This window comes from Myotis myotis, unplaced genomic scaffold (genome assembly GCF_014108235.1).
Source record: "Myotis myotis isolate mMyoMyo1 unplaced genomic scaffold, mMyoMyo1.p scaffold_m19_p_12, whole genome shotgun sequence".
NCBI lineage: Eukaryota > Metazoa > Chordata > Mammalia > Chiroptera > Vespertilionidae > Myotis > Myotis myotis.
The window spans coordinates 45,926,386-45,953,875 of record NW_023416316.1 but is presented as its reverse complement, the minus strand read 5'-3'; the positions used below and the strand labels follow the sequence as shown (position 1 = coordinate 45,953,875).

The 27,490-nt window shown below is 36.8% G+C and overlaps 1 protein-coding gene across 36 annotated transcripts in view; it reads left to right on the top strand.

Moving 5' to 3' along the window:
* RFX3 (regulatory factor X3) overlaps positions 1-27,490 on the top strand; it is a 272,040-nt gene that overhangs the window by 91,818 nt on the left and 152,732 nt on the right. The window contains exon 11 of one of the 36 annotated variants that reach the window (XM_036331009.1): positions 1,432-1,619. The exons of the other annotated variants lie outside the window; for them this stretch is intronic. Within the exon in view, the coding sequence (XP_036186902.1) occupies positions 1,610-1,619 (10 nt within the window). The 5' untranslated portion in view covers positions 1,432-1,609. The remainder of the gene's footprint in view (positions 1-1,431; positions 1,620-27,490) is intronic. 36 annotated transcript variants of the gene reach the window in all.

Sequence of the window (27,490 nt, the reverse complement as noted above, 5' to 3'; positions counted from 1 at the left end):
TAAAATGTCCATACTATCCAAAGCAATCTGTAGATTCAATGCACTCCCCATTAAAATACCAACGGCATATTTCACAGACCTAGAACAAACTCTCCAAAAATTCATCTGGAATAAAAAAAAAGACCCTGAATAGCTGCAGCAATCCTGAGAAAAAACAAGAAAGTAGGAGGGAATCTCAATACCAGATATCAAGCTATTACAAAGCCACTGTTCTCAAAACTGCCTGGTACTGGCACAAGAACAGACATTAGACAATGGAATAGAATAGGGAACCCAGAAATCGACCCAAACCACTATGCTCAAATTAATATTTGACAAAGGAGGCAAGAACATTCAATGGAGTCAAGACAGTCTCTTCAATAAATGGTGTTGGGAAAATTGAAAATAATTTTTTATATTTCTGTATTAGGAAGCCTGAATATATAATTCCTTTTATTCATAAATTAGATAGCTATGTGACTAATCTTGATATTTACCTTTTCTATTTTGGGGAATATATTGTACTGCTAAAATTTTTCTACTGACCTATGAATATTCAAAAAGATTTTCTCAAATGATATATGGACAGAATGAAATTGAAGTGATTTTTTGTACCTGAATGTCACCAAAGGCCTCCTATTTCTTATTTATTCAGATATTTTTTATCAGAGGTGCATTTTCTGGAATCTGTAATGGTTCTCAAAATTCCAAAATGGTAATATCAATTTAGTCTTTTTTTACCAGTATTTAGTTTTTCCCCTGTATATTTCATAACTGAAATATTTAAAATGATAAGTCATGTTAATTCTGGGGTCTTTGCTTTTAACAGCAGCTTTCTTTTTAACAATTTTAACATCTGGCAGTTTTTTTGGTATGTATGGTTAGAAGTTCCATTTTTGTATCCTCAGGTCTAGAAAATTAATTTGGGACATGAAACAGTTCAAAAATAATAGAAAGTGGAGTAGAGGCTACCATCATGTTGTCCACATTTCCCTCATCCTTTTGAAGCAAAATCCAGAAGTTTATGGTTCTTCAACCCAGTTTTCAATTGATCATGGCAAATTAAGAATAGACATGGCACCATCTGGTTTTTACCCCACCAATTCAAGAATCACAGCCCAGACCCATTAAGTGTGGGACTTTTTTGGAGAAGGTAGTTTAAATGAATCTAAAAATATTTATACGTTTTAAAATAATTGCTCATAAGAAATATGCACATAGGACAAAGAAAAGATGCTCAACGAATGGGAGATTCATTAGATTATATCTCTGACACCAAATACTTTATTAATAAATTTGGCTTTACATTCTGATAATCCTGTCTTGGTTTTGATATGGCTTCCAGTAGCTCCTAAGGCTTACTTATTGTTTCCCTATTTACCTCCACTGGCAAAATAACTTTTGTCTCAGTATTTCTAACAAAAGTCCTGATGTTTATTCTGATTCAACCAGGCAGATCCTTTTTCCACCTCAGAAGGAATCACTGTGGCCATGATGGTGGAAAGTCCTTACTGTTGTATCCTGGATTCTGTGTTTCATCTCTGGAGTAAAGGATGGAGTTAATTTCTTTGGAAAGCCTGGGTCCCCAAAAGAAGTTTGAGCTTCTGGAAATGAAAAGGGAAGAGTAAATATGAAGGGAGGTGATTAATGTTCATCACAAAAGCTATCTTCTTTCACATCCACTGCAACTTACCTTAGCTTTAAGAGCTCCTTTAAATCCAAACTTTCTCTCACTCCTACCATTAGGGAGCTTTCCCTCTGAACAGTAGGAAATGCACTGTTTTCCTGGCCAATCATTTTACATTTATGGGGCACACAAATTGCTATTTTCTTTGTCAACAATTTTCTTTTTGTATTGCTAGGTAATATTTGAAATTTCACCACAAAGCGGATCCTTCTAAAGTGTATTTTATTTTCCCATTTGGTGGAATTAAATAGTTAGGTAGCTTATACCAAACAGGTACTCTGCATTGGCTCTGTTAGCAATGCACAACAATATATTCTTTAAAGAAAATCACTAATTAAAAAAGATCTGAACATCAAGATATTAAAGCCGTGGCACTAGTAGCAAGTGTAAATTTCAGTAATTTGAAATCATGGAAATTTTACTTCAAGTTTTATAAAAGGAACAAAATCTTCTCTAAAAAGATTTTTAGAGGACATTTAATCCATCACCCTATCTAATGTCCCCTCCAGTAAGCCTGGCAGAAGATCAACAATGAGAAATCAGTAACTAAATACTTTCTTACAAGTTCACATTCCATTGTATCTGGGATGTAGTGAATATTCAACAAGTTTATGTGTTTATGACTTCCACCCATTAGGAATCTATTTCTTACCTTAGAGCAGCGGTTCTCAACCTGTGGGTCTCGACCCCTTTGGGGGTCAAAGGACCCTTTCACAAGGGTTGCCTAAGACCATCGGAAAACACATATATAATTACATATTGTTTACAGTAGCAAAATTACAGTTATGAAGTAGCAACAAAAATAATTTTATGGTTGGGGGTCACCACAACATGAGGAACTGTATTAAAGGGTCGCGGCATTAGGAAGGTTGAGAACCACTGCCTTAGAGGGTAGAACTTTATACATATGAGGGTAATTATGTGTCCCTAATTCATCTTCTTGTCGCAGACTTAACATTTAGTCATTTCTCATATATGATAACATTGCTAGATTTACTCACAATTCAACTTGCTTTTCTTTTAAATTTTTGTAATTTCAATTTTCTTTAAAATGTTCATAGAATAAACACCATGCCTTAATATGATCTGAACAGTGCATTTAGTGTAGTGGGAATATTTATTTTTTTTAAAGGTGTTGCTTCCAAAATTGTGGGGGTTTTTGTTTAAAATACATTTTTATTGATTTCAGAGAGGAGAGGGGAGGGGTAAGGGGAGAGGTGGGGAGGGGAGGGGGGAGGGGAGGGAAAGAGAGATAGAAACATCAATGATGAGAGAAAATAATTGATAGGCTGCTTCCTGCATGCCCTCCATTGGGAACCAGGCCAGCACCCTGGGCATGTGCCTTGACAGGAATCAAACTGTGATCTCCTGATTCATAGGTCAACACTCACCCAGGAAGTCACTGGTTAGGCCACAAAATTGTGTTTTTTAATCACTTTGAAGTACCCATATTGTAAAATACACAATATATACATTAAAATATGCCCTTTTAAAGTGTTCAGTTAAGTTTAAAAAATTATACAACCTCCACCACTATTAAGATGTAGAACATCTGTACTGACCCCCCCCCCCCCCAAGTCTTACTTGTGACCCTACTCAGTGTCATGCTCACCTCTGATCCCTAGCCCCAAGCAAACAATGATCTGCTTCCTAAAATTTCATGTAAGTAAAGTCATACAGTATGCACTCTTTTGTGTCTGGCTTATTTTACTCAACATAATGTTGTGATTCATGCATATTATTGTGTGTGCGAATTGTTCTTTTAAATTTTCTGAATAGTATTCCATTTTATGAGTAAACTACATTTTTCCTTTCACCTATTGATGGACATTTGGTTGTTTTCAGAAATTTGTGGCTCTGCTATGAACACTGTGTACCAGTCTTTGTTCAGACAAATCTTTTCATTTTTCTTAGATAAGTATCTTTGGATGGAATTGCTGGGTCACATGGTTAGTGTATGGTTAACTTTAGAAGAAACTTCCATATTAGTTTCTGAAGTTGCTATACCATTTTATATTCTCACCTTAGTGTATAATAGCTCCAGTTCATGCACACTCAGTCATTGTTTTGAAGCTGAATAGCATTCTTAGCAAATGTGTGGATGGGGTTAGGAGAGCTGTCTATACTCATCCAGAGTCTCCATTTAGTTTGACTAGTCCTACAGTAAGAAAATAACTTTCGTTTTCATTTTTTATCCTCTCAGGGTTCTCAGTTTTCTGGCAGAATTTAGTTTTCTGAAAAACGTACTATTTCTAGAGCTTCTTTTTTTGTATGTTTGTTTTTTAAATATAGCTCCATTGTGACAGTCCAGTCTGGCATCATACTGAAATGACATTTCTGAAATAATTTCTCATTTTGAAGCTCTTTATTTTTATGAAACTCCTTGCCCCTCAGTGTGTCATGTAAAGCAGGTCCTTACATGTAGCAGGTGCTCAGTCTGTGTCTCCTTGTTTCTTAAATACCATATTTTCACTCTACAGTATGTATTATTATCTTTTTAAGCAAGTAGCTAAATTGGGCAGAACTGTATATTTACTGACATATTATGGAACCTTCTTAACTAGCATAATGAATGATTCAAATTGTTGAATTTGATCTGTGTCTCACTTAGAAGATCTTTTATGCCCAGTAGCATCAAAGGGTAGAGAAGAGGTGTGTCTGACAAGGAAGTAGAAAGGTTTGTCCTTCTCTAATAAATCAAAATTTATGTATATTGTAAACTCAAAATTCTCTAAGGTTGGGCATATCCAGTCCATGCCAGGGAAGAAGAACCATAGCGCTTTGCCTTTGATTTTAAGTCATCTCCTTTTTAATATACAAATACACCAGCATGCACCGTCATCACTACCACCACCACCACCACCATCATGATCAACAGCAACAACCCAAGTTTATTTCAGGACCAGTTCGGCAATTTAGGGAAAAGCCTATCTCAGGTGAGAGTTACATCTGCCAGTATGGTTGAGCTAAAGATTTTTCACAGAGAGTAAATCCCATAGGTGGACATTTGTCTCTAACCTCCTATTTTATTGGTCCTTTCTATATTCGCTACTGCCCTTCCTTAGGCATCTTTTCTAGTCTAAAGATCAAATCTGGTTCTTATCTGAATGCCTCCCCTTCCTTTTTTCTCTTCCCATGAAATTCACTTATAATGAAGTATAATCTTTTTTGCTTTGGAAGTGAATAGTTCCCATCAACTGGACTGTAGATTATGCTGATTGGTTCAAGTTACCTCCTGGAGTTAACTTTGTGATTAGCTCTCATGTGCATTGTGTTGGAGATAGAAGAGCAGAAGGTAGTAGAAGAAAATGTGAAAGACAGCATTATGCTATCAGGGTTACTTGGTATGTTTCATTTGTGTCACATAGCAACTCTACAACTCCAGTTTCTAAGCCTCATACTTTGGTTTCCATTTGTGAAATAGGGATAACAGGACTGTCCTTGGGTTAGTGGAATGATCAAACTATTTCATATAGGTGAAGAACTTAGAATGCTAGAGTTTTAATCTGTCTGTTTAATAAAAGCACTAGATAGTATTTGTTTTTAAAATGCACATTTCTTCTGTCATATATTTTTATATAATGGACTAGAAAATGTTAACTGGTTATACTTGTGGCCTTGGATGTCTGGTGATTTAAGTATTCCTTTTTTTCTGTATTAAACTTTAAGTTTTAGATGAAAGGAAGACATTCAGCTCTTCAGCAAAAGTAATATCCTATAAACAATCACATTTAATCAATAGGGGTTTCTTCTCCATTGTTTTTGCCAGCATCTTCCACTTACTTGGTTTTGACTACTACTCAAGACATTGTAAGCTTTGTGTTTAGAATATATTGTAAAAACACTTAACATGATGATTAGGTAGTTCTTCAGAGGTTCATTAATATCTTAGTATTATTTTACTGATTGTTGTAGCTTAGTTCAACTTTTATTCTAAGTGTTTATTCTGGCTCAGTCACTGAGTGTGGTTAGCCTGCAGGGCACAGTCAGTCCAGATCAGGAGATACTCTATTGATTATTCATGTCCTGCCTACTTTTTATAGCATGCAGTAAAAATGTTTATCTCTGACATTTCTACACATTTTATTACTCCTTAGGCCAGTTTCTGCTATACCCACTGACCTTCATAAAAAAGAAGAATCCACATTTGCTAGTTTTAGGTTTGACATAGGAATATATTTGGTTACACAGATCAGTGTCTAAAGGATTTAAATGTACAAAATGGTTTCTGACATCTTGGGTTGTCTAAAGAAAAGAACAAGAATTAAAGGAGGTAATGAAGTAAAGGAAAGTATGGAACTGATGATTAAAAGCAGGAAAAAATACAGTGGTTTATAGGAATAACTGCTGACCTTGTCCAGTGTGGAACCTACCTCCTTCAACCTGCCCCTCCTCATCTATGATGGATATAGCAATGTAGCTGAAAGACTGAAATCTGCAGTTAGTTTTGGGGAAAATAGAAGCCAAGTTCCTGCTCACTTACTGGTTAAAGTAACCTTAGACAAATCATTTAAGTTCTTGTTTCAGTTTCTTCTCCTGCAAAATATAGTTATTAATAAAATATCTATAATATGTCTTCATATCATAAGACTATTGTGAGGATCAAATAAATAACGTATGTAAAAATATTTTGTAAGTGGTAAAGTTTAGCTAATCATTTGATGATGATTGATGACCACATTCAGCCTTCAAAGACATCTCAGTTTTATTTGCGCTGGGCCTCTGTTTTCAGGTTTCTGCTATCTCTTGGTAGGTGTTAATCTCAGTGAGCCATAGAATGTCCTATTCAGCTTCTACTAGTACATGAGTGTTTTTCTGGCCTTGGTTCTTCTCCCAGTGGTGAAAAGTATTGGTTGATACAGTTTATTACAAAGAGCTCAAAGAAGGCCACACATACCAAGAGCTTTAATATACTTCTGGCTGGCTGAAGGATGATGGAGGCTGATAGGTGGCTCAGAGGAACAAATGGTGCTTTCTGCCTTGTCCAAGTAGTCTCACTCATTGCCTTTATGTACCATCATGACAAGTTTTCTCATAATTGTGAGTGTGAGGAAAAAGTGCCTGTATGGTATGAGAAGAAGAGAAATGTGGTTTTACAAATGCTAAGGTGATGGGTGACATTTCAGTTATGTTATTAAAAGTATAAAATCTACTCTCTTACTTCCCAAAATATTTGAATAGTAAGTCAGACTCATTTGGTATTTTGTTACCACATTGATTCAGGCTCATGCATTCAGCCCAGTGGAGGAGGAATGGCATCATTGTCAGAAAGACAATGCAAATTCTAGTTTATATTAAAATTTGAAATATTGGAGAAACTTATTAAAAATACTAGAGGCCTGGTGCACAAAATTTGTGCACTCGGGGCCGGAGGAGGGGGAGGCCTACACCCTCTCACAGTCCTGGAGCTCTCGGGGGATGTCTGACTGGTGGCTTAGGCCCGCACCCCGTAGTTGGACATCCTTAGCGCTTCCGTGGAGGGAAGGCGGGAGAGGCTCCCGCCACTGCCTCTGCACTCGCCAGCTGTGAGCCTGGCTTCTGGCTGAGCAGCACTTCCACTGTGGTAGTGCACTGACTATGAGGGGGCAGCTCCTGCATTGAGCATCTGCCCCCTGGTGGTCAGTGTGCATCATAGCGACCAGTTGCTCTGTCTTTCAGTCAATTTGCATATTACCCTTTTATTATATAGGATACTTATTCTACCTTATTCAGTAGAACAGATAAGTGACACATGAAATTATTTTGATTTAAAAAAAAAACTTGTCCTTTTGATATTTAGAAGAAATTATAAAGTATAATTATATCAATTTGGTATTCTTTACAATTTCATAGTACAGCTTTTATTTTTGTGCTTTTAGTAATGTATGCAGCGTTGAAAGCATTGAAGTTGCATTAAATAAAAAAATGTGAAATGTGTTCCACACTTATTTTGTTGTTTTCTTATACCAAATGGAATTTGTTCAAGTGATATACTGCTGAATGCTGCCTTTTATTCATTTAAAAACAAATTTAAAAATAAATATTTTAAGAATTACAATATTTTTAATCTTTTATAAATTTAATATTTAAATTCCTAAATTGTCATTGAACAGAGCACTTTAGAAGGAATAGTTGAAGGCAGGAGTACAGCCCTAATGTGTAGATTCAGTATCATCTCATATGTGATAGTATTAAATTTGTCGGTTGATCCCAAAACACTCCAAGTCATAGATGTTTTTTCATTGGATCATTGTCTCTTATTTTAAGAAGATATTGCTCCAGCTTTGTTTTGACATGGGCTTTCAAATAACTTCTAAGCCTTTTTTAAAACACATGAATTGGAAGCAACTTTTTTCTTTGAGCTGATATCCTATTTTAATTGATGTCTCCTAATTAAAAAATTAAAGTCATATTATTGGCTAATAAGCTTCTAGTAATTATAAATCAATGCTACATAAAAATAGTTGACATTTATTAAGCATCAGGCAATGTTGTAAACACACAAGAGTCATTAACATGTTTAATCCTTATGGTCAATCTAGGAGGTAGGAACTACTTATTCTCATTTTATAGTTTACTACTATTTTACAGTTGAGAAAACAGGTTAAAATAACTTGCCCAATATTGTGGCTACTAGTTGTGGCAAAGGCAGAGTATAACTTCAGGCAATGTGGACTGACAGTTCAGTACTCTTAATTATTATGCCATGTGTACAAATACAGGAAACATACATAAAAGGCACCAAATTCTCACATTAAGCACAGGCCAACAAATATGCATTTCCATTTTATAGAATCTTTATTTGCTTTTATTAGGTGAAAACAGGCTTTAGAAGAACTCAGACATTTGCATACTAATGGAGACTATACTAATGGAGACTGCTTATTCTTAAATATTTACTATTATAAACTTTATTAAACATATCATATGTCCTTCCTGGAGCTGTTTCCTCTGTAAATTTTGTTTTTACAGATTTTAGAAGGATTTTAGAGTTCTTCCAGTTTTAATATCTTATGAATTCATGATCCTCTTTATTTTTAACTAGAGGCCCGGTGCACGAAATTTGTGCACTGGTGGGGGGGTACCTCAGCCCGGCCTGCACCCTCTCACAGTCTGGGACCCCTTGGGCAATGTCCAACTGCTGGCGTAGGCTCAATCCCCCTAAGCCGGCAGTTGGACATCCCTCTCGCAATTCGGGATCCCTTGCTCCTTACCACCCACCTGCTTGCTCCTAACTGCTTGGCTTGCTACGCCTTAGTGCTGCTATGGAGACAGGAGATGCTCCCACCACCACCTCTGTGCTTGCCAGCCATGAGCCCAGCTTCTGGCTGAGCGGCACTCCCCCTGTGGGAGCACACTGACCACCAGGAGGCAGCTCCTGCATTGAGCGTCTGCCCCTGGTGGTCACTGTGCATCATAGCCACAGTCATTCTGCCGTAATGGTTGCTTAGGCTTTTATTATATAGAGTCCTGATTTTCCTCACTTGAGAATCTGTGGATTGATTGGATCCTATAACTTTTTTCTTCACTTGTATGAATTAAGGGGGCAAGATAATCTCATGAATGATACTGTATTTTCATTTTCATTCAATTCAGAATGTTTTATAATTTTCCTTTTTATTTCTTATTGGACCCATGGGTTATTTAGAAGTATATTATTGAGTTTCCAAATATATATTGATTTTCCTGATATTTTTCTGTTATTGGTTCTAATTAAACTCTATTGGTTCTTATTAAACTCTCCTTATTCCTGGTGATCAGACAACTTATAAGTTCAGTTTATGAGATCTGAATTTTTGAAGTTTATTGAGACTTGTTTTATGGTCAGAATATGGTCTATCTTGGTGAGTGTTCTGCATGTACTTGAGAAGGATGTGTATTTTTCTGTTGTGTGGAGTGTTCTATAAATGTCAATTAGTCAAGTTGGTTAATGTTGTTATTCACATTCTTTATATCCTTCCTGATTTTCTGTCTACTTGTTATATCAGTTATTGGAAGATGGGTGTTAAAATCTTCATCTGTTATAGTGCATTTTACTCATTATCTTTTTCAGTTCAATCAGATTTTACTTTATGTATTTTGAAGTTCTGATAATAGGTGTATAAATATTTAGGATTATATGTTCTCTTGATGAATTGACTCTTTTATTATTATGAAATGACTCTCCTTATTCCTGGTAATATTATTTTCCTGTTTTGTCTTTTATTAATAGAGCATGATATATCTCCTTCAATCTTTTTACTTTTAACCTTTCTGTGACATTATATCTGAAGTAGATTTCTATAAACAACATTTAGCTTGGTCTTTGGTTTTTATATGATTTGACAATCTCTGCCTTTTCATTTGTGTGTATAAACTACATTTTATGTGATTACTGATATGGTTGAGTTTAAATCTAGCATGTTGTGGTTTGTTTTCTATTTGCCCTATCCATGCTTAGGTTCCATTTTCCTCTTTTCATACTCTTTTTTTTTTAATGACTTGAATAATTTCATGATTCTGTCTTATCTCCTTCTTTGCTGTATCTCTTTTTTTATTCTTTCAGTGGTTACTATATTGCTTACAGTATGCTTCTTTAACTTAACACTGTATAGCTTTATATAATATTATTGTACCACTTCATGTATGGTATAAGAAAAGTTAGTGATTCAAAACAACAGCTGGGGCAATGGGATGGAGGACTGTACTGGATTATGTTGGGTTTATGCCTGCAAATTTTGAAAAATGCCACACTTCAGATGCCCTCCTACTGGCTTCTTGCTTTCTGATAAGAACACTGATAACACCCTTTCTTTTTCTGTATGAGAAAACAGAGGTTCATCCAGCTGAACCAGTCACTGGTTAAAGTGACTAGTAAATGGCAGACACAGGCCTAACAGAGCATAATATAAGGAATACTGGCCTTAAAAGTCAGCTAGATCTAGAGTTGAATTCTAACAAAATTACTTGCTAGATATGTGACCCTGGATAAGTTATTTAACCGCTCTAACTTTTATGTCTAAAATCCTATATAATAAAAGCCTAATATGCAAATTGTTTGACCGGGAATTTGACCACTCGCTATGATGTGTGCTGACCACCAGGGGGCAGTGCGGAACATGGTGGGTGTCAGCGACATGGCACTGGCAGCGGGCAGCAGTGGAAGCACTGCTGGCCCCAATGGGCCCTGATGAGAATGGGACTGCAATGAGATGGTGGGGCAGGTGAGCAGGTGGCGCCAGGCCAAGGCGGGTGCAAGCAGGGGGCTGATCTCCTTGCCAGTCACCCTGCAGATGGCAACCAGTGGCAGTGGTGGGGAGCAGGACCGCTGCCCAGCTCCCAGGTGCTGAGGGAGCCTGACAGAGGGCCCAGCCCTGACCAATCACCTCACAGACGGTGACCAGCGGTGGCAGCAGGGGGTGGGGCCGCCGCCCAGCTCCCAGGCGCTAAGGAAGCCAGGCAGGAGGGCCTGGCCCCAATCGATCACCCTGCATGCGGGATGGTGAAGCAGGCAAGGGGGCAGTGCCAGGCCACGGAGGGGTGCCAGGAGGGGCTGCGAGGCTGGGGATGCGAGCTGGGGCCCGCCTCCCGGAGGCCACCCCCAGGGACCCCACCCATGCACAAATTCGTGCACCTGGCCTCTAGTGTGGATATAATCACCTCAACAGGTGTTGTCCTGTGTACGCACATAGTATTTGTTTTCTAAGTTGTCAAAATTAAATGGAATAGTATTTATAAAGTGCCCCAATAAATTTCTTGGCACATTATAGAATTTCAAAAATGCCATATAAGGATTATGGAAGTTATTGCCTGACTACAAAATAAGTACTTTTAGTTTACTTTCACAGTCAATATATCTTCAAACTTTATTCTATACTTTAGACTTAGAAACATTTGCATATGTCTCCAAGAAGAAATAGTTAATATAGGTGAGGTTACTATGAGTGGGTATGATAACTAAACCAAATAGGTTCAGAGTTTAGGGTAGAGCTATGCAGTGAATAAAACTCTGGAAGACTAGAGGCTGGGACAGTCAGGGATATTACCCCTTCAATCTTTCAGGAATTGATAGAGAGGTTGAGGGGTCAGCACTGATGTGGTGAGAGGGAGGATATCATCTTGGATCTCAGTGTGTTGAATTTGCAAAGAGGCAGTTTGTTGTTATAGGATTCGGATTTAGGTAAATGTGGAGGAGGAGCTGGGATGATAGATTTGACAGGCATTATACTATACACAGGAATGTTGAAGTAACAAAATATTCGAGGAACAGTGTGGAACACAAAAGGACAAAGATGTGTCTTAGGGGGTAATCTTTGTTAGGGGGAGAAAAAAGAAGAGGCAGGTAGTGAAGTTAATGCTTTCCTCAACTTGTCATCTTTTCCCAACATCTAACCACAGTGGCCTGCATTCAGTGAGTGAATACTTATTGAATTTATGGTGGACATAGGTGATGAGCATAATTTATTAGTGTGTTAGTTTAAAAAAAAAAAAAAAAGAATAGTTTTGCCCTAACCAGTTTGGCTCAGTGGGTACAGTGTCGGCTTGTGGACTCAAGTGTCCTGGGTTTGATTCCGGTCAAGGGCAATGTACCTTAGTTGCGGGCCCATCCCCAGTAGGGGGTGTGCAGGAGGCAGCTGATCGATGTTTCTCTCTCATCGATGTTTCTAACTCTCTATCCCTCTCCCTTCCTCTCTGTAAAAAATCAATAAAATATATTTTTAAAAAAAGAATACTTATTTTTAGAGAAGAAGGGAGAAGAGAGAAACATTGATTGAGAGCAGAACATTGATCAGCTGCCTCCTGCACACCCCCTGCTGGTATTCAGCCTGCAATTCCGGCATGTGTCCTGTCCAGGAATTGAACCAGAAGCCTTTCAGTGCACAGGATGATGCCCAGCCAACTGAGCCACACCAGCCATGGCTTAACTTATTCTTTTTATTCTTAAACTAGAGGCCCGGTGTATGAAATTCGTGCACGGGGGTGGAGGAGGGGGTCCCTCAGCCTGGCCCGCGCCCTCGGGGGATGTCCGACTGCCGGTTTGTGGGAGGCGACTGGTGGGGCATTTGTCGGCTGCCTCCACCCCCTGATCGCTGCCATTGGTTACCTCTCTCTTGGGGGGGGGGGGGGAGGTGCAGATGCCCAATGCAGGATTTGTGCCCTGGTGGTCAGTGTGTGTCACAGCAACTGGTCCTTCTGTCGGCCATTCTGCTGTTCAGTCAATTTGCATATTAGGGTTTTATTACATAGGATAGGTTAGGAACTGTTATTGTACCTATTAAATACTGCCTAATGTAATGTATTATTTTGGTAAGACAGCAAATATTTCCTTGGGTTTTTCAAACTAGTGTGTAAAATGAACAATTAAGAAGTCCATGGTGTTTTTAATTTCTCACTGACTTTGCAGGACCATTATTTTACTCCTAACAGTGCCATTCTCATAATAGTTGAAAATTTTTCAAATGTGAAACCCAAACTGTGTTTGTATAAACCTGAAAATATGTACAACGAGCAAAAAAAAAAAAAAAAAAAAAAAAAGAAAGTATAAGCAAACTGGAATATGGCAGGAACATATATTTTATTGTTAGATGGAATTCATTGTGGGTCCTGGTATAGTCTGTTACTAGTGGTGAAAATTTCCTAAAATAATTTGGGTCTTTCTGGACCTTAGTGTCCATTTTATAAAGTAGAGGGAAATGCATTTTACAAGTTTTTTGTGAGAATTAAACTATTATGTTCAGTGGTAGGCATGCAAGAAATAGTAGCTTTTTTCCTTCTTGAATGGGTTGTAACTGAGGTACTAAAGATGGAAGACAACAATCCTGAATACAGGAAGAATTTTTTAAATACCAAACAGCAGCCTTACCTTTGTTCATGTTACTTAGGTGGAGGGTACCTTTTTTTTTTCCTGTTTCCTGACTTATTTCTTAGTATTCATCACCCCACACTGAGATACATACCAAAAAATAAAAAGTTTAAAAAAATAGCAGCATAGAACGTTTTTCACTTGCAGCCTTTCTCACAGTTGCCAAGAGAACTGTTCTACTATAGAAGTTAGCTCATATTTGCTCCAGCTAACTTGACTCTGAAGGCGGCGTTAAAGCAGTGGACTGTTCAGTTAAACTCCGCATTCAGGAAGCATTTGTTCTTGTCTTCAAAGCAAGAAGAAAAGGAAGCAGGGATGAATTCTTCAAAGAAAGTGTATCTAGGGTCTGCAGTTGTTTTAAGTAATATTCTCTATAGAGGTTTTTCTTTCCTTTTTTCTCAAGTGAAATGTATTCATGAAAAAGAGCATAATTAAATACTGAAGGTGAGCCATTTAAAAATAAAATAAAAGGAAAAGAGTTCACGCCTGAGCAACTCAAACAAATCATAAACTATAATATGATACCCCTAAAACATTGATTAAACTCCCATGTAAAAATTAACTTGCCTATATATTCTTTGAAAAGAATGTAAATCACTTACTCAAATTATGATTTGTTAATTATTCTCGAGTCTTCAGAATATTTAACAAAATAATTTATTGGGTAAATAATTTATGTGTTAAGTAAAAAGTACATTTAGAAAATTCTATTTGATTTATATTATGTTATGCTTTAACAAATATTTTAAAAACGTTCTCCTAAGAAGTAGTAGATGTTTCTGTTTTGGGCAAGTTCTCTTAAGGAAAAAAAGGTGGTAACTGAAAACAATTTAGGTGTTGCTATGAAGTAACAAATTCTGCAGAAATTTATGTATTTTGCATATTTCTCAAGGAAAGGGTTTTGGTTGTTTTATGGTTTTTGTAAAACTGAAATACATTTTTACATATATAGAGCCTTTTCTTTAAGAACCAACTTAAGTGCCATTTTTAGATTCATCAATACAAAACACGTCAGAATCTTTTTTTTAATTGCCCTATTCTCTATTGGTTTTTATTCAAGTCATAGTTAACAACACACACAGATTATCAGCTTTGATAGTAGCTTTATTAATATTCAATTTGGAAGAAAAATGAATTTAACAGTAGAATTGCCAGCAACAGTAATAAAAAATTAAGAAATTTTAATTTTTTTCTGGAAGTTCAAAAATAATCATAAAAATTTCTCTCTAAATATAACTGTAATCAGGTTGGCATGTCTTTTAGGACTTTATACTCAATATAGTTACATTAGATATAAAGAAAAGATGGCAAAATGAATTAATATATCTTCCCTTATTAAGTTGTTTGAAGCCTTTGCTTCTTTTACCTTTATATTCTAATTATGATTTATGTACTTATAAACAAAAATAAAATGGAATTACCTTGGAGTCATAGTAGAGCTAAATTCTGTAACTTATAATACTTCTTATAAAGTGGTAGGTAGAATTTCTTTATGGAGATTCAAACAGATAGCTCTTGGCCCAAACCATGAGTCAGGGTCATTACCTTAAAGGTCCTGTCCAACCTTCAAGTCTCTGAGACTGCATTGCTCTGAACATAGCCACACAGAGTGAAGTAATACAACATGACTAATGTTGACCTTTAGCTGTCTTATTATAAAATGCTTCTACTGTTGTCTGGGAAGTATAAGCCAGGAATATTCATCACTGGTTATCTAATTTCACAGTAAGCTTTGTTTTGAGACACAAACAGTTTGGTCATGTGGCTTATATATAAGTTTTAAAAAATAGTTTAACTGTTGTTTTGATGTCTATAATGATTAGAATGGTGTGACTGTAATTCAAGCCTATGGATTGGATTATGACAAAATTCGTTGTTAAGATGTACAAATATAATTTCAAAGAAAAAATGATATAATTAAGCTATATTGCTGACTCATTTAACTCATAGTCTGTTAATGTAAACCAGTGGTTCTCAACCTTCTGGCCCCTTAAATACAGTTCCTCATGTTGTGACCCAACCATAAAATTATTTTCGTTGCTACTTCATAACTGTAATGTTGCTACTGTTATGAATCGTAATGTAAATATCTGATATGCAGGATGATCTTAGGCGACCCTTGTGAAAGGGTCATTCGACTGCCAAAGGGGTCGTGACCCACAGGTTGAGAACCACTGATGTAAACTATAGTCTGTATGCTGACTTATTGCATACTTAGAACAGTTTGGAGAGGCTGTTGTGTGGCTACTGTTTGACTCTTGGCCTTGACTATGTGCTTATATTGCAAGGGTTGGGGTGGATAAAAGGCAGGAGACAAGGGAGAGAGGACAGAGAGAAAGGGACAAGGTGGGGTGGGGAGGGAGAGAGGGTGAGGAAGAATGATTGATTTTTTTAGCCTACATGTAAAAAATCCTAGTGTTGTCTTAATTTAAAACAATATATCATTAAATGTTGAGTAAACATTATAAAGAAAGGAAATATATTTTTCATATATAAATAACCTTTCGATTGCATTTAAAAAGTTCCATTCTTGTAAATCTAGTTTCTGTGAAAAATGACTCCATGGAACCATGAGAAGTAATAAGTCCATATTTGTATATGGCTTTGAATATAACATGTAAATGTTAGCTTACCATTTTGTTACAACAAGAAAATCACTTATATTACCTTCATAAGACAGATTATGTAAAAATGTAATTTGTGAGTAGGTTATATTGGGAGGTCTTTGCCGCTGCATTCCTTTAATAGTCTTCAGTATTGTAGAAGTACTACTATGTCAATTAGGTGTGGACAACTTGTGAGCTAATTATAACCAACAGATGCATCAGATGATTGGTAGAAATCAAGCAATATGGTTGGTTTTAGAGTTACATATGTACAAAACAATTTTTAATTCTTTTAAAAAGTGTGAACATTATATGTAAGAGGTAATTGCAAAACATTTCAACATGGATAAAGAATACAAGTTGTGGAAAGCTTGTAAACCTGCATCTAAAACTGATTACCCTTTTGAGCATTTCATGCCTTTTGACAGTGAAAAGGACACCTTACAAAAGCTGTTACACAAACCATTACATTTAAAAGGTTTCCATCTCACCCCCCCCCAAATTACACTTATTCCTTATAAGTGAAAATTTAAAATTTCTTCCCTGTGTATTTTGGTGGCAATTACTGTGAATTTTGCCTTTCTCCTTTCTTCCTTGCAAACTAGAAATTAGTCTTTTTTATTTATTTCGCTATAAACAGTTTGTTTATTACAGGTTGCATTCAGAGATGATGTAATGAAATATTTCTGAGCCTGAAACACTCAGATATTTACTCCATTTAATAACAAAATACTGAGCCAAGATGCTTCACGTATCTGAGAAAAAAAAGTTTTGCAAGATGATCCAGAGTCCTCACAGAATATAAAACCCAGCGAACCATTTTAGTTGATATGTCAACATATACACAAAGATTGCCTTACTTACAATCTTGTTAAACACCCTGAAACAGTGTCTTATTCATTTATGTGAGAAAGAAACTTGGAAACGTGTCTCTCTTCTTTTAGGGCTGCATTCTCCATGTTATGAGTATTTCTTTCATTGTGTAATAAGCACTTTGAGCTTCTGGCAGGCCTTCCTACTTCTTTTTGAGTGCCTTCTTTCTTTTTTGTCTTATTTGTAAACCATTGTCTGTTAGAATGAGCTATTGACCATGAATTGGGAGTTCTGAGTTCTAATGCCAATAATGACACTAACATGGATCCATGTGTTTTGTAGGTTTCAGGTTCCCTGTGAAATGAGGGCCTGAACTAGATGATCTCCTGGATACTCTTTAAAATGCCATGATATTGGGAAATGGGCTAATTACAACTCTCCTCCTACTTTTTCGAGTGGTCAGTTTACTGAATCGATAGTTTACCTAAAAGCAGTCTACTGAAATATAAATTCACTGAATGGTTGTTTTGTTAAATTTGCCAAGAACCAGTTTTCTAAATTATCAACTGCCCAAAATATGTTTCTATTAACTACATATAAAGTTTATCACAAGTCATGCATAGAATAATTGCAGAAACTTTTAAAATTTCTTGTAGGAAGTATTGATTAATTTGAAATTTTCCATAGCAATTCCACCACTGACACATTTGCAACAGAAATATTTATCAGTACAGCTCAACTGAGTGTCAAATTTATCTTGATATTCATGTACTGATGACCTTGCAGTTGCTTAACACAGAAGGGACATATCCATCTAGTTGCATCTAAAACAGTTGACTCATTGACAAACTTGTGAATTAGGAGAAGTATAGAATTCATTTAATGGATGAAAATGTGGTGAAAGAAAAAAATCTTTCCTATTGTCATTTATAAACTCCATGGCATTCAAGACATGCACAGCCCTTTGATATAAAATAAATTCTCATTTTCAAACATTATTGGCCCAGAGAAAGGCAAAATTCCAGAATACAGTTATATAATGACATAGTTACATATGGGCTACAGTGCTGACTTGCAGTAATATTTCAGGTAAATTAAAACCTTAAACTCATCAGCAAAGAATCTTCAAAAGCTCTTTAAAACTTTCATTTAACACAAATTATGTCATCAGTATATACAATTTAAAAAGGTTTTCAGTGAATTGGTCAATTTGTCAAATTGGCTGGCCATATGGCAACATGATTCTTAGCAAGGTAGATCTGGTGTTATTGTACCTTTATCACCATCTGCCAGGAGCAGGGGCCAATGAAGCTGTAATGTTAGAGCCCCATTGTCTTTTGGAATGAGAGTACTTTTTCCTCAGCCACACCTTATTGCTGCAGCTGGAACCACTTAGATCTTTTGCCTCTGTATGCATGAGAGAGAGGGGTGGGCTGAGGAAGATGAGAATGAATGACAATGTCTATCACAACATAGACTGAAGGTGTGGGTAAGAATTGAGGAATTTTTACTTTTTTCTGCTCTTCTGATCACTGTAGCAAACTATGTCTCATGTTAGTATTTGAATGAAGCAACAAAATGAATAGATCAAGGTATGTGATGAATTACGTGGCATATATCAAGGAAAGATGGTTCTGTGCTCCAGCCAGAATAAGCATGTAGTTGGACTAGAGGAGTATTCTAAAGTATTGCTATGGAGTGTAGTTTCCCTGAACACTATCTTTGGCCTGTAATCTTTCTTCAAGCTCTGTCTGCTTCTCATTTAACATCTTTCATTGCAGTGTCATTAGGTCACAAAGTTAAATATGTTTTTCTTGGAGTTGCTGAAGGCAATTTGTGACTGTGTGTAAAGGTCAGGGAGCAGCAACCACTGGCGCCTATGTCAAAGACCCCCAAACTCATTTTTTTTGAGAATTAACTAGTTTAAACTGACCCTTCTTTTGGCATTTGAGAAGTTGCATCCAGTCATTCCTATTCCTTTAGAAGTGGAATTGACAGTGGGCACTGTTTAGTCATTTTTTGAGTCCTAATTCAAATTTCAACAAACCTAACTGTGTTGATGCCTCAGCAAAGGTAGTACAGAACACACAAGATTCAGAATTTTAACTAGTCTTTGCAGAGCTCTACAGACCAGAACAGATAGCCATCTTGTGAGGCACTCTGCATTGCTAGAAATGAAATTAAGATTTTTTTTTAGAGGATAACCACACATGCAAAATAACTTGGTTAAAAAGTTACAGGATGTCTAATTCCTACAACAGGTTAAAAATGTAGAAAAGACTGCTACTTTAGACAGAACTACATAATGTTTAATTTGTAAAACACTTAAATTGTCATATTATAAGCCTAATACAGCATATGGCTGGGTTGAAAAAAGAAAGAAAAAAAAGTTTTGCTCCTGGAACCTAATAAGCTGTATAGTATATTCAAATCCTCACTCTGACCATGTCTAGATGTGTGACCCTAGGGCTTATAGTTATTTAAGCTTTTAGCCTAAGTCTTCTCACCCATAATGGGATAATAATAGTACCTTCACGGGATTTCTGGACAGATGAAATAATGCATATACAATCCTTACCTAAATGTGTTAACTAATTTGTAAATAGAGGCTACTACCTTTTTTGTGTGTGTGAAAAGTTTCAATGGTTGTTAAGAGAACATAGAAGAATGTCAGTTGAATGTGGCCAAGCTCAAATAAATTTCAAGTGGTTAATTAATAATGAAGTTAGAACAATTACTATTGGGCTAATTACTTGTTCTTCGCATTTCGGCTAGGAAAATTAAAGATCTCTGCGTGCTTCTGTCTTATAAAAACAAAGGAAGCCTACTAGGCCACCTTTTCCAAGATGACATGATTAAGCATTGGATCTGAATCCACAATTTAGTGAATCAGGTATACTTATTAAAACATAGTAAATGATGTCAGGAGGTTAAGAACAATAGCTGAAGACTTAATTTGCTCATTTGGGTTTATTTAATACTTGTTTCTTTATAAAACTTATACACAAAATCTGTTGAGGCTTACAAATCTTGGAATATGAGAGTTGTAAAATTCTGCCATAAAGGGAATTGAAAATGAAGTCATATTAGAAAATTTAAAGAAATTATTCATAATGAATAACTTGATTGAAAATGGCCCCAATAAAAAATTATATATATATATATATATATATATATATATATATATATATATATACACAGAATTTTAAAGTGTTACTTGTCTCTGATATAGCATACTCTAATAGTAATGTTTCAGCTGGGTCTTAAACTCATCCCCTTATAGATTCATTTGTTCATACAACAATTAAAGGTCCTCTGTGTCTTGAGCCCTGTTGCATATTTGTGAATGAAAACGTCCATGTGCTCATAGTGTTTATAATCTGGTTGGAGAGACAGGTGCACTACAAGATGATAATTATTGTGCGCTGAGTAAAGATAGGACACGAGACCCAGAACTGTTAAGAAGAGGGGGGAAAAATGGTAGTGGTTTGGGATGCTGTCTGGGGAAGTGGAATTTATACTTAGAGCTGAAAGATGAAGCAAAGAAGGAAAAATTGTTTCAATAAGAAGGAACTCCTTATTCCAAGGTCCCAGTTTTGGATAATTGAGAGTACCTCCATGTGTGTGGGTTGTACATGCTCTTTGGAAGATAGACGGTAGTCAGTAGTTATATTCTCAAGAGCCTTATAAACTCTGTTAAAGGATTTGCAGTTTATCTTGAGGATATTGGGACCTGATGAAAGGAGTGGCCTGAGCTCTAGGGAGTTGGAAACATAAAGATATGTGAATAGATTTTTGAGAAATATTAAGGAGCAGAATCATTGGACTCAATGATTGATTAGATTTGGGAGATGAGAGGAAAACGTTTGGTGATAAAAGGAATGATTGGGTAGGGTAGTCACTCTTTATGTATTTCCAGGAATAAAGGAAGTATTCTGTCTCCTCTTTTAGTAGCCTGGGAAAATCATCAAAATGTAGGAGGAGTGAGGGTGGAAAATAATTATGTGAAATTTCACACTAATGTAAAACATTACATGATGACAATTGCTTTTAATCATAAAGACCTTACAGTTGAGCCCTAATCGGTTTGGCTACGTGGATAGAGCGTCGGCCTGCAGACGGAAGGGTCCCAGGTTCGATTCCGGTCAAAGGCATGTACCTTGGTTGCGGGCACATCCCCAGGAGGGGGTGTGCAGGAGGCAGTTGATCGATGTTTCTCTCTCATCGATGTTTCAAAACTCTCTATCCCTCTCCCTTCCTCTCTGTAAAAAATCAATAAAATAATTTTTTTAAAAGAACTTACAGTTGATTTTAAGCATATTAAAATAGCCCCAGTTTGGGGTATTATCAAGCAGAGATTTATGAGATATCCTAAAATAATCTACTTTAAAAGGAACCATTGTTTTTGGATCGAAGAAGATGCTTTAGACTGAGTTGGAAGGACAGCCATACATAGAGTGCACCAATAGTTTCAATAAAATTAGCTCCAAAGGAACAGTCTTTAATTCACTATAATTGACTTATTTCAAATATTACTTATTTTTTAGAGAGAAATAAATTTTCTGTTAAATTTGTGAATATACAAAATTGGCTAGACTTTTCTATCTGTCTTAATTTTCATCCTTTGGCCAAGTCATTATTTCAAGTGTGTGTGTGTGTGTGTGTGTGTGTATGTATATATGTATATGTGCATATATATATATGTATATATATGTGTGTGTGTATATATATATATATATATTTGTATATATATTAGAATGAAAGTCAGTGTAAAAATTTCATTTGATTAATAGCATTATGTTTTACAGCAAGTGTTTCCAGAATTTATGTGTGTGAACAGATTTTTTTCAAGTTTATGCACATCCACATCCACATTCACTACATTGGTTAAAAAAATGGCAGCATTGAGAATTCAGTTCTTTAAGATATTGCACATTTAAAGTGGAGCACATTATTTCTATTAGCAGTATTATTTTATAGTACTAGAGGCCTGGTGCATGAATTCATGCATGGGTGGGGTCCCTCGGCCTGGCTGGCGATCGGGGTGATTGGGGCTGGCCAGCCTTGGGGGAGGGACTACGGGAGGTTGGCCAGCTGCAGGGAGGGACTGCAGGAGGTTGGCTGGCCGCAGGAGGTTGGCTGTGGAGGTGCACTGTCCACCAGGGGGCAGCTCCTGCATTGAGCATCTGCTCCTTGTGGTTAGTGCACGTCATAGCTACCCGCCGATTGTCCGGTCTTAACTGTTGCTTAGGCTTTTATATATACTAGAGGCCTGGTGCATGAATTTGTGCACAGGTGGGGTCCCTAGGCCTAGCCAGCAATCAGGGCTGATCAGGGCCAGGCTAATCAGGGCCTGCTGGCCGGGGGGTTGGGGGGAGGGACAGGGCATGGCAGGTTGGCCGCTGACCCCAATGAGAAAGCTGGACCTTGGCCCCCCTGGGAAAGGGGTTGTGTCCACTGCCACTCACCCCCAGTTCCCCATCCCAGCCTGGGGCCCAAAGGCCCCAGTGGAGTCAGGAGAGAAGGTGACGGTCACTGGGCTGGGCACGGAAGGAACGGACACCGGCGCCACCAGCCGGCCACGGGAGGTTGACTGTGGGAGCGCACTGACCACCAAGGTCAGTGCACTGCCCCCTGGTGGTCAGTGTGCATCATAGCAACTGGTCAACCGGTTGTTCTGGTCATTCAGTTGTGACAGTCGCTTAGGCTTTTATATATATTTAGATAGACTAGAGGCCCGGTGCACAAAATCATGCACGGATGGGGTCTGGCCGCCCACCCTGATGGGGGCCTATTGGGGCCAGACTGGTGTGGGGAGAGAGCACCCAGGAGGTTAGCCAGCCAGCCCCACCCCAGATCGAGGTTGAGGGGCCAATCAGGGGCTGGTCTGGCCAGGGGTGGGGGGGGGCTGCAGGAGGTGGGCCAGATGGCCCCGCCCCTGATCAGGGTGGTGGGGCCGCCCGCGGGCAGGGCCTGCCGGGGGTTGGTGCTGCAGGTGGTTTTGGAGGGGGCCAATCAGAGCCCTGATCGGACTGGTTGGCCGTCGCAGTGTGCGTCATAGCGACTGGTTGTTCCAGTTGTTCTATTGTTCCAGTCACTTGGCTTTTATATATATAGATTATCTCCCCTTTTTAGATGTTTTGATCTCTTTAAGTCTGTCATTAGAATAGTTAGGAACTGCAAAAGGCTCTATTCTCCACTTTTATAGAAAGAAAAACAAATGAGGCATAGAGAAAAAAATAGGAACATTTACTGGGTGGGCAAGAGAATACACATTCATTTTACTGAGCCTTTTTTTGACTTTGTAAAAGACAAAATCAATTTTTTGAAAGCAAATAGTCTTTCTGTATTATTTCCTCTTTAAAATATTTTGTGAACAGGAGGTTAATGCAGGTGTCTTTTAGCCTATGATATGCTTTTCCATACCCTGAAAATTATAGATTTGATGATTTTAGGAAATAGTATATTGATCCCACACTAGGTATATTATGGTACATAGTGTGTCTATTTGTTCAAATTTAGAACTCTTTTTTAGTGCTCCAAGTCTTCATACACTGCTTAATCTTTTTAAACTTGATTTAGCTAAAATAGCCTCACTGCTGCTGTCTGTGTAGCCAAGAGGGTGCCATTATTGGAGGTAGACAGACCTAGAGTTGAATCCTAGCTTTATGTCTTAATAGTTCTGTAATTCTGGACAACTTACTTAATTGCTAAACTCTACTTTTCTCTACCATAAAATATCCACCACATAGGAAGTGCTCAACAGATGGTAGCTATTCTTATTAATATCTCTAATAATAAAGATGATGATAGTTTTATGACAACATGCTTATTGTTGATCATCTTTATATTCCAAGTGCTATTATCATTAACTACTCCATCCAGTAGTTTCTTGTAGCTCTCACGAGTGGATTGCCCAGTAGGGAGAAACATTTATGGCTTTGTCTAATAGAATTTGCTTAAGAATCTTTCTGTATGTTGATTCATTCTCAAACCCTCCTTCCACTAGGATACTTGTAAGTTTCTGTTTGGTTGGTTTTATTTTTCTTCTCTCTCAGCTGATACCTGAGCACTGCCAAAATGGCATATGTCATCTAGGTAAGACTGATTTGTCTGTTAATTCATGAACATGAGGGAGAGAAAATGCTCAATGGCCCCAGCAGTAGACTGGACAAGCACTTGGTTCTCTTTCCCCCCAGATTACCTCTGTGCCTGATGACAGCTTCTCTTAATAACTAGAATAAAATAATTCTTACATCACTTAAGTAGCTAAAGTATTTTAGCTTTATTTTTCTTCTCCAAAGAAACAGATTTTTATAATCTGAGTCAAGGTAAGAATTAGTTAAGAGAAAACCTTTGTTTGAAAAATGAAAAAAGTTACCTAGGCAACCTGTATATGTTACCATTGTACTGATTAATCATCGCCAGCATTAATCACTATCATCAGTTATCACAGGAAGATGACTGCTGAACACTCTACACTATCATCATTCCATCATTTTCTACTGATTAGTTTAGTACAAAAGATGAACTATACACAGTTATGAGGATTGCAACCTCAACCTAAATAAAGAGGCAGAACTTTTATAATACAGAAAATCATGAATTTTCTTTTCACATCCTGTCAGTTACTTGATTTATTGTTTTGATGAAGCCCTGTGTCTTTACAATGAATAAACTTTCACAGAAGTGTATTTTAAGTAAAAAGTCTGACTACAATCTATAGCTTAACCAATTTCTTTCATTTGTATGAGGTGAATTGGGGGGAAACCAAGTCATCATGTTTTATATTTGTTGGTAAATTAATCAGCTCAATATATTTTTGAAAAAGTTTAAAAAATTAAATTTATCATTTCAATATTTAACCATGTATATATGAAATTTCTATAATGCCCATTATTTTATTTTATACTAACTTTGAAAGTTGCTTAATATTTGAGTTTTTTAAGAGTTAGTATATTCTTAATATTTTTATCACCTATTCCAGAATATTCAGAAAAATATACATTTTATATTAATTTTATGTTCTGAAAAGTATATATAGCAACTCCTTCCCCCAAATATGGCTCATTTTAGTTGTATAATTTTAAAAGAAATTTTAATTTCTATGGACATTATGTGTGTTAATATTTATTTTCTAACATTCAAGAATGCTGATGCTTAATCAGAGTTTTAGTAATAAAAATTTACTGCTGCAAAATTTGTTATGATTTCGGATCTTTCTCTGGGGAAAAACACATCAATGTTAAACTCCTTGCTGTTTCAAAAATAGTAATTTTAAATCGTAACAAAGAATTTTCCCTGTAAATAACATTCCTATGTTCTTATGTTGAAACAAGTTTCTAAGTAAGTAATTTATTCTTGAATATCACATTTCAGGTGTGATTTATTTTTACTACACCTACTAAGTGACTATCATAATTTTGGTTAATTTGTTTCAAGTAGGAATTGGAATTAACATTTATTTTCTTATACTAAGGAAAAAGAAAGGAAATTCTCCATTGCACTTGAAAATTAAATTACAAATCTTATTTTTTTATACTGAATTAAAACCTAATTCCTCAGTGCAAAAAATGTTGGTGTAATAAACTTTGCAGACTTTGCTTTTTGGAGAGGTAATTATTTCAGGATGAAAAAAACAACAATAAAAATTAGGTGGATACTACTTATTTTTAAGCTAGCAGTTATATAATTCTGTTTGATAAGTGATTGATTAGGTCAGACTATTAAACCATTTAATCTGGCATGTACATAGTACGTGATAAAAGGAATCCAACTGTGAATTTGAGTATATTAAATAATCTTCAGTAAGTTCCACAAAGAACATTTGAATGCCTTGAAACTTGCAATAATGCATGTTTGTTCCGAACACATTTGCTTTGACTAGGTTTTGCCTATCTGGTTGAAGAAATGCTAATCTTGTCGCATTCAGCAGCTGGGTTTTTTCCATATTCTTTTCCTTCTCCTAGGGGTTAATTAGCCTTCTTTCAAATGTGGCCTATTTAGCTGTAGATTCACATGATTCAGCCAGAGCAGGCTGTACAAAGCAGAACCGTTAACAGGAGGGTGTGTCCAACTGCTTAATTAGCCAGAATAAAAAGGTCCTTTGTCAAACAAGCATCTGTTGCTCTTGACACACCTGACAGCCACATTAGGCAAGGATGACTAGACTGAAATTGTGCATGTCTCTCCTGCAAGACTATACAACTCATTTACATATGGGCTCCATCATGGACAAACTGCAGGGGTGTATTTAGCTTATCAAAATGGATTAATGTGACTGCATTTGTGGCTGATAAACAAATATCACTTGAAAGGAGGCTGTGAAGGAACTAAACTAACCAAATTACTCCCAAACATAAACAAAGTACCAGAAACCACTGCCAGATGAATGGGAACACTTCAAATGTGTACACAAACCTTTATGCTGAGTCTAAAACGCATGCTAAGACACTACCCTCATGTGATGATCCTGGCTCTACAGAAATGTGGGGAAGCTACCAGAATACTCTGAATGTGTCAGTGGGTTTAAATGATCTGTTGAGCAAAATTTGGCAGGAGGGTTATATTCCTCAAACATGCTTTAACATTCTCTAATTCATCTGCTGTTAAATTAGGTCTTCAGAATTAGTCAGTTAGAATGCCTCTGGAAAAATACTTATCAGTTGAGTTTTATTATGGCCTCAGTAGAGAGAGAGAATAGTTGGTAATTCAGTGTCAGAGAAAAGGATGTCTATCCATTGTTATTGGAAATATAGATCAAATACAGTTGATTGAAAATCCCCAAAACTTTGCTTTTCTGACCAACAGTCTTTAGCTAGCTTTTCATTTGGAACCCTTGTCATCATGATATGGCAAAGTAAATATACGTATTGGTAACATCATGGGTGTTGGAGTTCTGAAAACCTAGGTTTGAATTCAGGCTCTTCTCCTAAAAAACTGTGTGGCTTTTAGCAAGATATTGAATCCATTTGTGCCTCAGTTTCCTCATTCATTAAGTGGAAATAATAACATTTCCATTACTGGGGGTCTTCTGAGGATAAAATAATAAGTACTTCAGGCACTTAACATATTGTGTGGTACCTGGAAAAGACTTGTTAAATGGAGAACTAATTATGGTAGGACTTTTTGAGGCAATCTCTGGAAGGGATGTGATTGAGACCCTCTCAACGCATGAGGCCTAGGCAAAAAGAGCCTCTTTCTTAGTGTCGAGGAAGACAATGAAATCAGAAGATAATAAAGCTGGTCTATTAAGGAAAAATGAAGACAGAACTGAGAGTCAAGTTTGTCAATTAGCATGACTATAATCCAGGAGCCAAGATTAGAGGATGATCAGTAACCTGAGAGTAAACAGAAGATTATCTGGAACAATTATTTGGTTGTTCTGCATTATACCACAGTTGTTGTTTTTTTGTTTTTTTAAAAATATATTTTATTGATTTTTTACAGAGAGGAAGGGAGAGAGAGAGAGAGTTAGAAACATCGACGAAAGAGAAACATCAATCAGCTGCCTCTTGCACATTCCCTACTGGAGATGTGCCCGCAACCAAGGTACATGCCCTTGACCGGAATCGAACCCGGGAC